General features: G+C 56.4%; 1 protein-coding gene across 1 annotated transcript; it reads right to left on the bottom strand.

Annotated features, from left to right (window-relative positions):
* Positions 1 to 11,295: 11,295 nt before the first annotated feature.
* On the bottom strand, positions 11,296 to 13,593 carry BJ171DRAFT_113390 (uncharacterized protein). Its single transcript, XM_053105483.1, has 6 exons — positions 13,385 to 13,593; positions 13,025 to 13,318; positions 12,604 to 12,858; positions 12,429 to 12,545; positions 11,704 to 12,340; positions 11,296 to 11,642 (listed from the first exon to the last, which is right to left on the bottom strand). The coding sequence occupies exons 2-6, from the start codon at positions 13,249 to 13,251 to the stop codon at positions 11,352 to 11,354; spliced, it is 1,527 nt and encodes a 508-aa protein (XP_052971404.1). The 5' UTR covers positions 13,252 to 13,318; positions 13,385 to 13,593; the 3' UTR covers positions 11,296 to 11,351.
* Positions 13,594 to 14,121: the final 528 nt, after the last annotated feature.

Below are 14,121 nucleotides of genomic sequence, written 5' to 3'. Positions count from 1 at the left end.
GAGAACTTGATTCGGTTGGAGGGCCAGTCGATCTCGGGGTTGGTCTGGTCGAGCCAGTTCTTGCCGAGGATGACGTCCCAGGTGAGTGGCGCGGTGAAGAGGTTGATGCGGGCGTGGTAGTCGTGGATGGTGAGGTCGACGGGATCGGTGACGGAGGACGGGAAGGACTTGCCGTTGGGCATCGTGACGGCGTTGGCGGTGGTCTTGGTTCGAAGGTCGAGGGTCGAGGCGAGGGTCTCGGAGATGTGCGAGTTGGTCGCACCAGGGTCGATGAGGACGGTGATCGGGGAGCCGTTGAGGGTGGCGTCGATCACAAGCAGTCCCTTGCCGTGGTTGGCGGCAATGCGGTGGGGTTCGTCGATGAGAGAGTTGATCAGGTGGGGTCCGGTGGCGAGAGTCAATAGTTCAGCGTCGGGGGTCGGAGTCGGATGGCGGCAACTCGCCGGGTCCTTCAGAGGTCGTAGGATCCAGGGGTTGCCGCCTCGTCGTTTCCCTGATCTTCGTAGAAGGTGGCCTGGTCGGCGGTCTCGACGATGGCGTTGATGCGGGGCTGGTTCAAGGGACACTGCGAGGCGATGTGGCCGAACTTGCGGCAGCGGAAGCAGCCTCCGTTACGGCGGAGGATACTCCTTCTCGCGGTCGGTGAGCTTCTTGATCGGGCGCATGTCGACGTTGTCGAGGTCCATGGCGTTGGGGTCACGTGCGGGAGGCTGGGTTGGCTGGAAGGCGGGACGAGGAGGACGGACCATGGGGCGGAACTGCGGCTGGCCAGGTGGAGCGCGGAAGAGAGGAGGTACGCTGGAACTGGAGCTCGCGGAAGGGTTGGTCGCGGAACGGAGTGCGAGCGGGCTGCTGCATCAGTGGTTGCGATTGACCCATGATGGACTCGTATCGCTCGGCGAGGGCCATGGCATCTTCGAGGGTGGCTGTGTTGGAGTCAAGCTTCCATTCGACTTCGATGCGCACCCTGTGCTTGAGCTTGGTGAGGTAGCGCTGCAGGTTCTGGCGGTTGTTGCTGAAGTGGGGCAGCTCGAGGAGGAGATCGCGGAAGCGAGAGTTGAACTGCTCGACGGAGCCGGTGTGGCGCAGTGCTTCGAACTCATCCTCGGTGGTGCGCAGCGAGGTGGACGGAAGGAAGGTGTCGCGGACGAGGGACAGGACGGCGGCCGGGGTCAGGTTGTCGAGTTGCTTGCCCTGGGACCAGAGGCGCCACCAGGTCTTGGCCTTGCCCTTGAGGTTCATGGCGACGGTGGCGACGGCGGTGGCGTCATCGAGACTGTGGAAGGCAATGTACTCGGTCATTGAGAAGACAAACTCGTCAACGACAGCAGCCTTACGCTCGCCAGTGAAGGCGTCGGGGAGCGGGATCTTGGGACGCTTGAAACCGGGAGGGACGGTGGGGAGATTCGGCTGGGCGGTCAGGGCGGAGAGGACCAGGGCGCGGTCCTCGAGCGAGAGTTGTTCAAGGGCCTGGAGGCAGGCATTGACGGCGGGATCGTCCGATGCTACCATGTCAGATCACGGGATCAAGAGGAAGTCAAAAGAAGAAGATAGAGAAGGGTTTTATTGATCTTAGCGAGGCTAGGATCTAGAGTCAAGTGTGTCTGGGGTCGAAGGTGATGACCAGAAACATGAGCGGGTGAAGGCGGGCTATTTATCTGTCTGGCGGTCCCGGAGGCGAAGCCTGCCGCAGCGGGGGCGAAGCAGCGGAGGCGGCGGGACAGCAGCCAGGCAGCAACGGCTAACCGGAGAAACATGTGAAAGTCTGACAAATGCTCGGTGGCTGACAAATGCGGGTGACACAGCGTCTGACTAATGCATGGTCGATGACAAATGCAGGGAACACAGAGCGGCGTGTGCAACATGAGAGCAAGGAAAAAGGAAAGGCGTCACAGGACAAAGGAAAAGGAAAGTGTGCGACGCAAACAGTGACACAAGTGCGACGGTGCAGCCTAGCGGGCAGAGGGATCTGTGACATCCCCCCCAGAAAAATTGTGCTCAAGTCAAACCATCAATTTTTCGATCCCGAGTTGCGTTGCACTTGTGCTTGGCAAAGGTCGATCAGTGTGTCCATTTCCGGAAGGTTGCGGTTGCGGCTGAGGAAGTCGTGGATGTCTGCGAGTCCTCCATCCAAGAGTTCGGCCAGTGGTGCCCACGAGTCGTAAGATGGGTCGTATCCCTGCCAGCGGAGCAGGAACTCGTGTCGATATCCAGGAAGTCGACGTCGTCGGTTGATCCTGTGTCCAATGATCGCTTCGAACACTGATTCGTCGTTGTGGTTGGGTCCGGGTTCATCAAACACAAGTTGGTCGGTCGATGGTGTGTTGTACGGGACGAGGGCGGAAGCTGGGAGTTCGGTTGTAATCGGAGGGTCCTCGGGAGTCGAAGTCGATATCCAGTCGTCCCGATCTTCTCGATGATCTTGAAGGGTCCCAAGTACGGCATCCGCATCTTGGAGGGTGTGACGTCGTCCGTGCTGAAGTGATACGCGGTCGTGTCGATCAGGACTTGGTCGCCAATGTCGTAGCTGATATCGCGTCGATGTCGGTTGGCGTAGTACAGGGCCCGGTCCTGGGCCTTGCCGATGTTGTCCGAGACCAAGTCCAGAGTCGCTTGCATCTCCTCGATCGACTGTGCTGCGGGGTTGGACTCGGCGATGATGTCGGTGTTGGCAGGAGTGCGAGGATGCTGACCGTGCATCAGGAAGAAGGGCGAATGTCCAGTCGATGCTGAGTTGTGTGAGTTGAGCGCGAACTGGATGTATGGCACTTGATCGATCCAGCGGGAGCCGAGGGCCAGAGTCGAACAGCGGATGGCCTCGGCGACGGTTGCCACAAAGCGTTCGACTTGTCCGGCGGCCTCGTGGTGGTGGGCAAAGGCGATCCGGAGTTCGGTCTTGAGCAGAGCGTTAAGTCCTGTCCAGAAGGCCGACCGGAAGCGTGTGTCGTGATCCGAGATGAAAGTGCCGGCGAGTCCAAAGTGCACAAAGACATCGCGGAAGTACTGGCGGGCGACGTCTTCGGCCGAGTCGGTCTTGTTGCCAGGAACCAGGACGACGTACTTGGTGAGGGAGTCGACAAAGATCGTGATCGAGTTGAAGGTGCGTCCCGAGAGTGAGTCCGTGACAGGCGGGAGTCCGAGGATGAAGTCGAGGGCGACAGTGTCCATCTTGCGGGTGGCCACAGGGATCCGGGAGAAGTGACCGTATGCTTGTTGTCGTCGGATCTTGGCTCGCTGGCAGATGTCGCAGTGCGAGACCCACTCGGCAATGTCCTTGGACATGGCGGGCCAGTAGTAGTGTGTCGAGATGGCCTTGTAGAGCGTGTTGGTGCCGGGGTGAGCTGCACAGACAGAGTCGTGGTGGTCCTTGATGATCGAGATGCGGAGGTCCTTGCCGGGGATGCAGATGCGGGTCGAGTCGAAGTAGAGAATCCCGTGTCGAAGTGAGAAGCGGTGCAGCTGTGCCTTCATCCACGGCTTGAGTCCGTCGGTCGAGTTGTCGCGGAGGGACCGAGATCAGTGCTGACAGGATCGGGTCGGAGCTGTACTGAGTGCGGATGGTGTCCAAGAGATCGTCGGGCGAGGGTCCGAGGTTGACAATCGCGTTGATGATCGAGACTTGGACGGCCTTGGAGATGGCTGTCGGTGTGCGCGAGAGCACGTCGGCGACCTTGTTCCACGAGCCGGGGATCCACTGGATCTCGAGGTCAAAGTCCAGCATCGTGTCGATGGCTCGCTGTTGGCGCTTGTTGAGGGTCTTGGAGTCGAGGATGTGCTTGAGCGCCTTCTGGTCGGTGTGGAGGAAGACTTTGCGGCCGACGAGGTAGTTCTTGAACTTGTCGAGGTGGCGGGTGATCGACAGCAGCTCGCCGTTGTAGGGCGAGTAGTTGAGCTCGGATCCGTGCAGTTTCTGCGAGTTGAAGGCGATGGGGCGCACCTGTGCCGGATCCGTCCATGTCCTGCCCGATCCATCCACCAATCGATGCGCTTGACTCGGACCAGTCGGTGAAGAGGTGAATGTCCTTGTCCGGGTTGACCATGTGCAGCGACTGAGGCGAGAGCAACTTGAGCTGCTCGAAGGCGGCGATGGCGTTGTCGTCCCAGACGACGGACTTGGTCGAGTTGGCAGGAGCGGGTGGTGATCAGAGTCGAGAGTGGACCGGCGAGGGCAGCGTAGCCAGGGACAAAGCTCATGATGGTGTTGGTCAAGCCGAGGAAGCTGCGGAGTTCGTGTTCGGTCGTTGGTCGCGGGTAGTTCTTGATGGCGTCGATGCGCGAGGGATGCACTTGGATGCGTCCTTCGCCGATGATGAAGCCGAGATAGGTGACGGTCGAGTTGAAGAACGAACACTTCTCGGGTCGGATCTTGAAGCCGTGTCGGTGGATCTTGTCGAGGACCAGTTCGATGTGGCGGATGTGCTGGTCCTCGTCCTCGGATGCGATCAGGATGTCGTCGATGTAGACGAACACAAAGTCGTCGATGTACTCGCGGAAGATGTCGTTCATCGCGGCTTGGAACACGGAGGGACTGTTGGCGAGGCCGAAGGGCATCACAAGCCACTCAAAGTGGCCGTACTTGGTCCTGAAGGCCGTCTTGGGGGTGTCGGCGTCGGCAATGCGGATCTGGTGGAATCCGCGTTGCAAGTCGAGCTTGGAGAAGACACGGCACTTGGACAGGCGGTCGATGATCTCGCGCATGTTGGGCAGCGCGGTGCGGTCCTTGACGGTGATCTTGTTGAGGGCGCGGAAGTCAAAGACGAGTCGGAACTTGTCGCCCTGCTTGACCCAGAAGATCGGTGCGCCGAAGGGCGAGACGGACTTGCGGATGTGGCCGATCCGGAGCAATCGGTCGAGTTCGTCTTTGAGACGAGCGAGTTCTTCGGCCGACATTTGGTAGAGCGACGACCAGGTTGGCTTGGCAGAGTCGTCGAGTCGGATGTTCATGTCGATGCCGGGTCGGTGAGGCGGGAGTTCCTTGAGTTCGTTGAAGGCATCGCGGTACTTTGCGATGATGGATCGGTGTTCGGGGGTCAGTGGTTCGAGGACACGGGCAAGTTGGGCAACGGGGTCGTAGGGTTCAACAGCAACTGTATTCAAGTCACTGCTCAGAGTACAAACATACACGGCGCCGGGAGTCGAAGCCAGTGCGTTGATCTGCTGGGTCGACATGTGGTACTGGGATCGGAGTTCGAGGGTCGTGAGTGGCATTCCGGTGTCGGGTCGCGATGCCGTCCAAGTGTGGTGCTTCCCGTCGATCGAGAACTTGATTCGGTTGGAGGGCCAGTCGATCTCGGGGTTGGTCTGGTCGAGCCAGTTCTTGCCGAGGATAACGTCCCAGGTGAGTGGCGCGGTGAAGAGGTTGATGCGGGCGTGGTAGTCGTGGATGGTGAGGTCGACGGGATCGGTGACGGAGGACGGGAAGGACTTGCCGTTGGGCATCGTGACGGCGTTGGCGGTGGTCTTGGTTCGAAGGTCGAGGGTCGAGGCGAGGGTCTCGGAGATGTGCGAGTTGGTCGCACCAGGGTCGATGAGGACGGTGATCGGGGAGCCGTTGAGGGTGGCGTCGATCACAAGCAGTCCCTTGCCGTGGTTGGCGGCAATGCGGTGGGGTTCGTCGATGAGAGAGTTGATCAGGTGAGGTCCGGTGGCGAGAGTCAATAGTTCAGCGTCGGGGGTCGGAGTCGGATGGCGGCAACTCGCCGGGTCCTTCAGAGGTCGTAGTATCCAGGGGTTGCCGCCTCGTCGTTTCCCTGATCTTCGTAGAAGGTGGCCTGGTCGGCGGTCTCGACGATGGCGTTGATGCGGGGCTGGTTCAAGGGACACTGCGAGGCGATGTGGCCGAACTTGCGGCAGCGGAAGCAGCCTCCGTTACGGCGGAGGTACTCCTTCTCGCGGTCGGTGAGCTTCTTGATCGGGCGCATGTCGACGTTGTCGAGGTCCATGGCGTTGGGGTCACGTGCGGGAGGCTGGGTCGGCTGGAAGGCGGGACGAGGAGGACGGACCATTGGGCGGAACTGCGGCTGACCAGGTGGAGCGCGGAAGAGAGGAGGTCGCTGGAACTGGAGCTCGCGGAAGGGTTGATCGCGGAACTGAGTGCGAGCGGGCTGCTGCATCAGGGGTTGCGATTGACCCATAATGGACTCGTATCGCTCGGCGAGGGCCATGGCATCTTCGAGGGTGGCTGTGTTGGAGTCAAGCTTCCATTCGACTTCGATGCGCACCCTGTGCTTGAGCTTGGTGAGGTAGCGCTGCAGGTTCTGGCGGTTGTTGCTGAAGTGGGGCAGCTCGAGGAGGAGATCGCGGAAGCGAGAGTTGAACTGCTCGACGGAGCCGGTGTGGCGCAGTGCTTCGAACTCATCCTCGGTGGTGCGCAGCGAGGTGGACGGAAGGAAGGTGTCGCGGACGAGGGACAGGACGGCGGCCGGGGTCAGGTTGTCGAGTTGCTTGCCCTGGGACCAGAGGCGCCACCAGGTCTTGGCCTTGCCCTTGAGGTTCATGGCGACGGTGGCGACAGCGGTGGCGTCATCGAGACTGTGGAAGGCAATGTACTCGGTCATTGAGAAGACAAACTCGTCAACGACAGCAGCCTTACGCTCGCCAGTGAAGGCGTCGGGGAGCGGGATCTTGGGACGCTTGAAACCGGGAGGGACCGTGGGGAGATTCGGCTGGGCAGTCAGGGCGGAGAGGACCAGGGCGCGGTCCTCGAGCGATAGTTGTTCAAGGGCCTGGAGACAGGCATTGACGGCGGGATCGACCGATGCTACCATGTCAGATCACGGGATCAAGAGGAGATCAAAAGAAAAAGATAGAGAAGGGTTTTATTGATCTTAGCGAGGCTAGGATCTAGAGTCAAGTGTGTCTGGGGTCGAAGGTGATGACCAGAAACATGAGCGGGTGAAGGCGGGCTATTTATCTGTCTGGCGGTCCCGGAGGCGAAGCCTGCCGCAGCGGGGGCGAAGCAGCGGAGGCGGCGGGACAGCAGCCAGGCAGCAACGGCTAACCGGAGAAACATGTGAAAGTCTGACAAATGCTCGGTGGCTGACAAATGCGGGTGACACAGCGTCTGACTAATGCATGGTCGATGACAAATGCAGGGAAAACAGAGCGGCGTGTGCAACATGAGAGCAAGGAAAAAGGAAAGGCGTCACAGGACAAAGGAAAAGGAAAGTGTGCGACGCAAACAGTGACACAAGTGCGACGGTGCAGCTAGGCGGGCAGAGCGATCTGTGACAGCGACGGTGGCGACGGCGGTGGCGTCATCGAGACTGTGGAAGGCAATGTACTCGGTCATTGAGAAGACAAACTCGTCAACGACAGCAGCCTTACGCTCGCCAGTGAAGGCGTCGGGGAGCGGGATCTTGGGACGCTTGAAACCGGGAGGGACCGTGGGGAGATTCGGCTGGGCGGTCAGGGCGGAGAGGACCAGGGCGCGGTCCTCGAGCGAGAGTTGCTCAAGGGCCTGGAGGCAGGCATTGACGGCGGGATCGTCCGATGCTACCATGTCAGATCACGGGATCAAGAGGAAGTCAAAAGAAGAAGATAGAGAAGGGTTTTATTGATCTTAGCGAGGCTAGGATCTAGAGTCAAGTGTGTCTGGGGTCGAAGGTGATGACCAGAAACATGAGCGGGCGAAGGCGGGCTATTTATCTGTCTGGCGGTCCCGGAGGCGAAGCCTGCCGCAGTGGGAGCGAAGCAGCGGAGGCGGCGGGACAGCAGCCAGGCAGCAGCGGCTAACCGGAGAAACATGTGAAAGTCTGACAAATGCTCGGTGGCTGACAAATGCGGGTGACACGGCGTCTGACTAATGCATGGTCGATGACAAATGCAGGGAACACAGAGCGGCGTGTGCAACATATGAGCAAGGAAAAAGGAAAGGCGTCGCAGGACAAAGGAAAAAGAAAGTGTGCGACGCAAACAGTGACACAAGTGCGACGGTGCAGCCAAGCGGGCAGAGGGATCTGTGACATGGACGGAAGGAAGGTGTCGCGGACGAGGGACAGGACGGCGGCCGGGGTCAGGTTGTCGAGTTGCTTGCCCTGGGCGTAGAAGCGCCACCAGGACTTGGCGGTGCCACGGAGGTTCATGTTGATGTTGCGGACGGCAACGTCATCGTCGAGCTGGTAGTAGTCGATGTACTCGTTCTTCGAGAGGATGAACTCCTCGACTACTCCAGCCTTCCGAACACCGGTGAAGGGTTCGGGGAGTGGGATCTTGGGCTTCACTGAGGAGGCAGGGGTTGTAACGAATGGGGGACGGAACATGGGACTATCGAGGCACGGGATAGGCGGGTAACAGGCAACGGCGAGTACGGGCGAAACAGATGTATATTCAGGGACGTGGACCCAACGGACGAACAGGAAGGCGAGATAAACAGAAGACTCGTCTTGCTGGGCCCTTCCGGTGCTGGGGCATCGCCCTTTATTAATCGTGGGAACCCAGCAAGCCGCAGTGGGGGTGGTGATGGGGAGTCTCCTCGCTCGCGTGCACGACCCAGCCCTCGCGACATGTGGCGACTGGACGGAGTCGTCACAGGGGCAGGGGCGATGGCGCAGGGGTGTAGCAACGCCGATTCTGCTTCGAAGGGCGGTGAGAACAGAGACCTGCTCCTGCAAAGAGAATAGCCCGAAGGCACGGACGTGGTCGTCGGAGCTACTTATATCCGATGCTACCATATTATGGGCTGGGTCTGCGAAATCAGGGTCGTGGAGCGAAAACGGGGTCGTGGAGACTGGACAGGAAGATTGTGAGAGATTCACACGCCTGGGACGAGCCGGGCGAGGGAAGTCATTTATTTATTGGGTCTCTCAAGGTACATGGCTGTGGGAACAATCAACAGAGCTGGACAGGCGCACTCGTGTAACCCAATCGCGGACAGGTGTGCTGGATCGGGAAGCGTGTCACACGTGGTTCCAGCCGCCGGAAAGTGCGGTTTGAACACTTACAATTATCCTCCCCTCTCCAATTGCAGCTTGTACTCACGACGGCGGGCACTGGGCACAAACACACGTGTTTCGTTACACAAGAATCCGACCGAACAAGCCCTTTGTTCCGGGTTGCTGCCAGCCAATCAGCATCTAGATGGGAAACCGCGGCAGCTCCCTCCCTCCCGGCTCTCTCGCCATGTCGTTCTCCCTCCGGCATCCTCGCTCTGCTGCTCTCGGCGGACCCTCTCGCTTTGCCGCCCCTGCCCCCCGTTTGCTGCACTCCTCGCCCTCCCCCCCCCAGCACCATCCCAGATGTGAGAAACAGGAACAGAGCCGGACTGGGCAGGGTAGAGGGGCGTGAGAACTAGTCGGGGTTACTGGGAGGAACGGGGCTGGCAGGTTTTATGAATCGACCGACCGCGACGCCGTGTTCGAACAACGTGATTCGGGACAGCCATGTTGGCACTGAAGCGAATGAACACCTGACTTGAGGGAAGTGCGAGGAAAGGCATGGAAAATCGATTCATATTCTTTAATTATCTTAATTTGATCGGGGCATGATCAAAGATGTGGCTTATCGTTTGGCGGGTACTCAACGACAGTATAGAGTATAAATAGACAGGCGCCCCCGATGACAATATCCCCTCAGTGAATTATCTCACAATACACGCGATCATCACTCTCCTAAGCCATTCCTTGCCCCGTCTCTGCCTTGTTTCTAACAGTAGGTCAGGAGGATCGGAGACACGGAAAACAAGATAGAGTGGTGATTTATTGAATACTTCACTGACGAGGTATACAGCACGGCCAAAGGTCGGGTATATAACCGGCTGGTATCCTCTGCTGACAAATATCTAGAAAAGGGGCAACGCTGCAAAGAAGGTTCTGCAAAGCGTGTTCTACCTTGGAAGGTTCGGGCGTGTCTAGATCGTGGCCATGCATCTAGAATTCCTTGAGCGCAGCGAGGGCCATCCCCCAATCAGCTTCGGTTGGGGAATGAGAGTAGCACCCCCCACCCCGCATACGTCATGGTTCATGACACCAGACGACCAGGGGAGGGGTTTTTTCACCCTGTGGCCGTCGAGCCAGCTCTTGCGATGAATCGGGTTGAAAGCAACGATCGGGCAGTGTGTATTCAGCAAGCTCCGTGATTCAGATGGGGTGCACGAATATCCAATGACAGCATCATAGAGTCTGTCGCTGGCCTCAATATCGAGCAAGCTGCTTTCAGAGGCGACTATCGCTACTGGACGAATAACCCACAACGACCAACAGTCGAGCTGGGCATTTGGCACTGGCTATTTCCGTGCGGAGCAGACTTACCTGACTTCGAATATCTGGTGAAGGACCGAAGCTGCGGCAAACGTTAACGGAGCATCTTTACAATCATGGTGCGCGACAGGAGCGTTATTGTCAACAAATAAACTTACCACTCAGGTGCCTGCGCAGAGAATGAGGGGCATCGAAAAGTTTTGAGAAGTTAGCTCCCCCCCCCCTCCTTCACCCTGCAGAATCCAAGACCAAATTCTGGACACATACCTCGATGAAGCTGGACCGAACCTGGAATGAGAAGATATGGAACAAATAGAGAAATATAGAAAAGGAAAAGATCAGTTAGCTCGCTGGTCGCCAAACACTTACCTCGGACTTGATTGTGATGATCGGGTGGAAGGAGATCGCCTCTGTTAGAACTTGCCCAAAAGTACAAGGGTTCAGGGATCGCGTGTTTGGGGTGCAGGTCATGATTGGGGTGTGGCGGGGCAGTTAGTCATGTTACCTATGCAAAGGATGGCCGACAACGTTCGGGACTTTTCTGCGCAGCTCGTTAGCTTAGTCAATTCATTCATTCCCTTCCTTGATCACGGCGTGGCTTGTCACCGATTGAGCTCGGAGATCAGATAGACTAGACGGCTGAGGTATAAATAGACGGGCTCAGGACGTGGGTAGAAAGCTCATCAAGTGAATTATCTTCTCACTACTCCAATATAAGATCATCACTCCTCTAGACCTTGACTACTCCCGGTTCCCACGCTCTTGTCTTTGCCTCGCCCTGCTCCCGCGTCCGTCCCTAACAGCCTCCCTCTTGCGCGTGGGAGGCCCTGGTCAGCCCAGCGAAGGAGGGGGGAGGCAATCGAACCACATTCGAACGCATGATTGTCTCTCAATCTGCCCATCCGCTCCCACACCCCCAAGAGCCGGCTGCGGGATCCGCTGAATAAGAAAAAAAGCCGATCGTGACTTGGAGTGTATTTTTATGAAAGTCAGGATATCATCGTCAGGATTCTGTTCAGACTCACCGCCCTGCAGCAGGCAGTGTCCAGGGAGTAATATACACAGACATGTCGCCCTTGTCCAATATGTATATGACTGTCATGATGATAGAGTTAGGGAGGAGACGCCATTTGCTCCGAAATGCGCAGTATAGGGTCACCCACGCCTACCTTCGCCAACACAGAGAACGCCGACTGCTGAGTCAATCTCGTGAAGAGGAATAAATATCCGCTTGGCTTGGGTGGCGTCAAATCCATCGAAGCGGAATGTTCTGGCCACTGGATGCCGATCGTATCCACGATTCGCGGGGACAGATTTGGGAACAGCGCAACACACCCAATACGAAGTTATCCCGCAAAAGGTATGGGTGAAGAAAAAGGCCACTCGATAATATCTAAGGGGATGAATTTGGCCTTCTCGAGTGGTCTGCGGAGAACTGAATAAGACCTGTGAAGGGGACGGTCAGCAGTTTGCCTCGTAAGGTATGGAGGGTGCTCGAGATTCGTACCTTCACCCAGCAGTTACTGCGACGACCATTTGGGCGATCGTGACAAAACCTATGCATCTCCATAGTATTGTGCTGGAATGTGTGATAGATAGTGATGGTTGGGGAGGCTGCAATCCATGAGTCATTGAAACTTTCCAGTGAGCTCAAAGGCGTAGGGCCCGAGCCCCAGATAAGGGTTTTCAGATACGCCGCTTTCAGTTTACACATTTCCGTTTCACTCAATCTGCTGATCTCCTTTCTTCCCGTCAAAGAGTGCTTTGGGGCTCCGTTCTGGGAGGCTGCCTCGGATGACTCCCTTTGCTCGTGCCTTTTCGTCAACTGAAGGGCCACAGATTTTACAGCAAAGTAGGGTCGTTTTGTGTTGAATTTTTCGATTCCTCTGAGCGCCTCCCGGACTATCTGTTGGCGAGCCAGATTTTCAATGGGTTTCGATCGGGACTTGATCGATCGCATGATCGATCCTCCAAGTCGCTCCATCGGAAACTGCCAGTAGCTGTACATTGGCCCGAAATACTGAATACAAAGCGGAATGTGAAGAAGAAGATGGATATACATTTTCATGAGCTTCAGTCCTGAGTTGTCGGCTTCACTCCCCGGAGACGCCGGACTGAGGGACTCAGGCAAGCAAGCCAGCGTTCTGGGAAACGAGGAAATGTGAGTGCGAATAATCGATGCGGCCGCAGTGAGTGACTGGTGTTCATATTCTCCATGTAGAGCTGACTTACCTGGTGTAGTACTTGTAAAATTTTGTCAAGAGAATAGAAATCATGGTTCTTTGGTTTTGATCGAGGCTTTTCAGCAGCAGGAGTCTGACTGCGTCGACAAAATAGCCCCACCCCTGACTGAGAGAATCGTGAGTCCTGGGTTCGTAGAAAACGTCGGATCTGCATTTCTACCTACATATGTACTTCGGGGACTCCGACACTGTGTAGCAAGGGCATGGAGTAGGCTATTATCCAATTTTGCCATTCCTCGGTCTTGTAGGTCTTCCAGTCGCTGAAAATGGGTCGAGGCATGGGACCAAACCCAGTCGGGATATCAATATTTCCCATCAATCGGTCCGCGTGCTGGAGCTTGGCCTTCATATCTACTTGGTTGAGTGTCGACGCCTTGGGAATTGTCGTCTCACCAATCCAGATGGAAACCATGATGTAGCTGATTCTTGCCATCAGGTGCATCAGGTCGATTGGAAAGCAGACACTTGGGTCAATAGTTTTCAGGCGACATAGACCAGGACAGCCATTGATTCCTGCAGTATTATTGAGACAGGTGGTTAATTTCAAGTTCATCTCCAATCAGGTGGGACAACACTCCGTAGTACCTGTGGTAGTGATGATTTCTTTGCGCTTCTTTGAGTTTGCTCGGCTGAGTCGGCTCCAGGTCCGTTTGAAACTTCGCTTTGTTCTCCGCGATGGAAGCGTTTCCTCGTAATAGTAAATACCTCGACAGTACCTGCCTTTTATGTGACAGAATCGGCAGCCACTCTTTGCAGTATGTCCCGACATCATAGATATCTTGGCGATCGCTGGAAGATCCCCGGTGCAACATATGACATGGGCGTTCAGGGTGAACTTTTCATAGACACCATCCAGGCGGAGAATAACGGACTCGACTCCTAATGTCGCCAGGACATGTTAATTTCCGGTGCATCTTTCTGGTATGGCCATCGGCGAATACTTGCCTCTCTCGAGCTGACTTAGTTCTTCATATAAAGGCTCCAGGAAGGATTCCAAGTCTTTTGGAGAGGACAGCCCGGGAGTGATCCCAACCTTGATCAGATTTTCTTCCTTCATTCGGATTTCGGGACGCAGGTTGTAGTTGATTATGGCAAACACCCGCGATTGCCTGCCATTTCTAGAGTGACCAAATGTTAGACACAAAATGAATGTGCAAGCGACTCGATTACAATGCTTTACCTCTTGGATATCTGAAATCCATCCAGTGTCAGTCCGAGCGCAATGTCTGTTGGTCTGGAAAAGAATTTTCGCTTTCGGAGGTATTTGTAGTGCTTTCCGTCAAAAATATCGCTTTGTACATCTGAATTACAGGGATGATTGAGGTCAGTTTGTTGTCCACCCGATATTCAACCACAGAGCAACAGTGCTTGCCTGGGGTCGGTCTACGGTTGGCTCTATACATGAGCTCATCGACTGCTTCTGGATGAAGGAACATCTCCTGCAGTCGGGGAATCAAGTGGAAGTAGGCATACTTTCCAAACTTGGGTTCTCTCCTTTCATGTTGTCGAGCCGGGTCGGCGAGTTCAGTTGATTGAAGTACTGAGCCAGACTCCGGTATATGGACTTCTTCAATCGCCGGGTGCGGAGCAATACTTCCAGCGTTGGCAATTGTCTCATCTGGGGAATCAGGCGGCATGTGACCCACAGTAGAATTATTATTGGGAGGGATGGGTTGTGAACT

The sequence above is a fragment of the Polychytrium aggregatum genome (assembly GCF_025602895.1).
Source record: "Polychytrium aggregatum strain JEL109 chromosome Unknown BJ171scaffold_2, whole genome shotgun sequence".
NCBI lineage: Eukaryota > Fungi > Chytridiomycota > Chytridiomycetes > Polychytriales > Polychytrium > Polychytrium aggregatum.
Note: the sequence above shows the minus strand (reverse complement) of the source record. Positions and strands in the feature narration are given on the sequence as shown.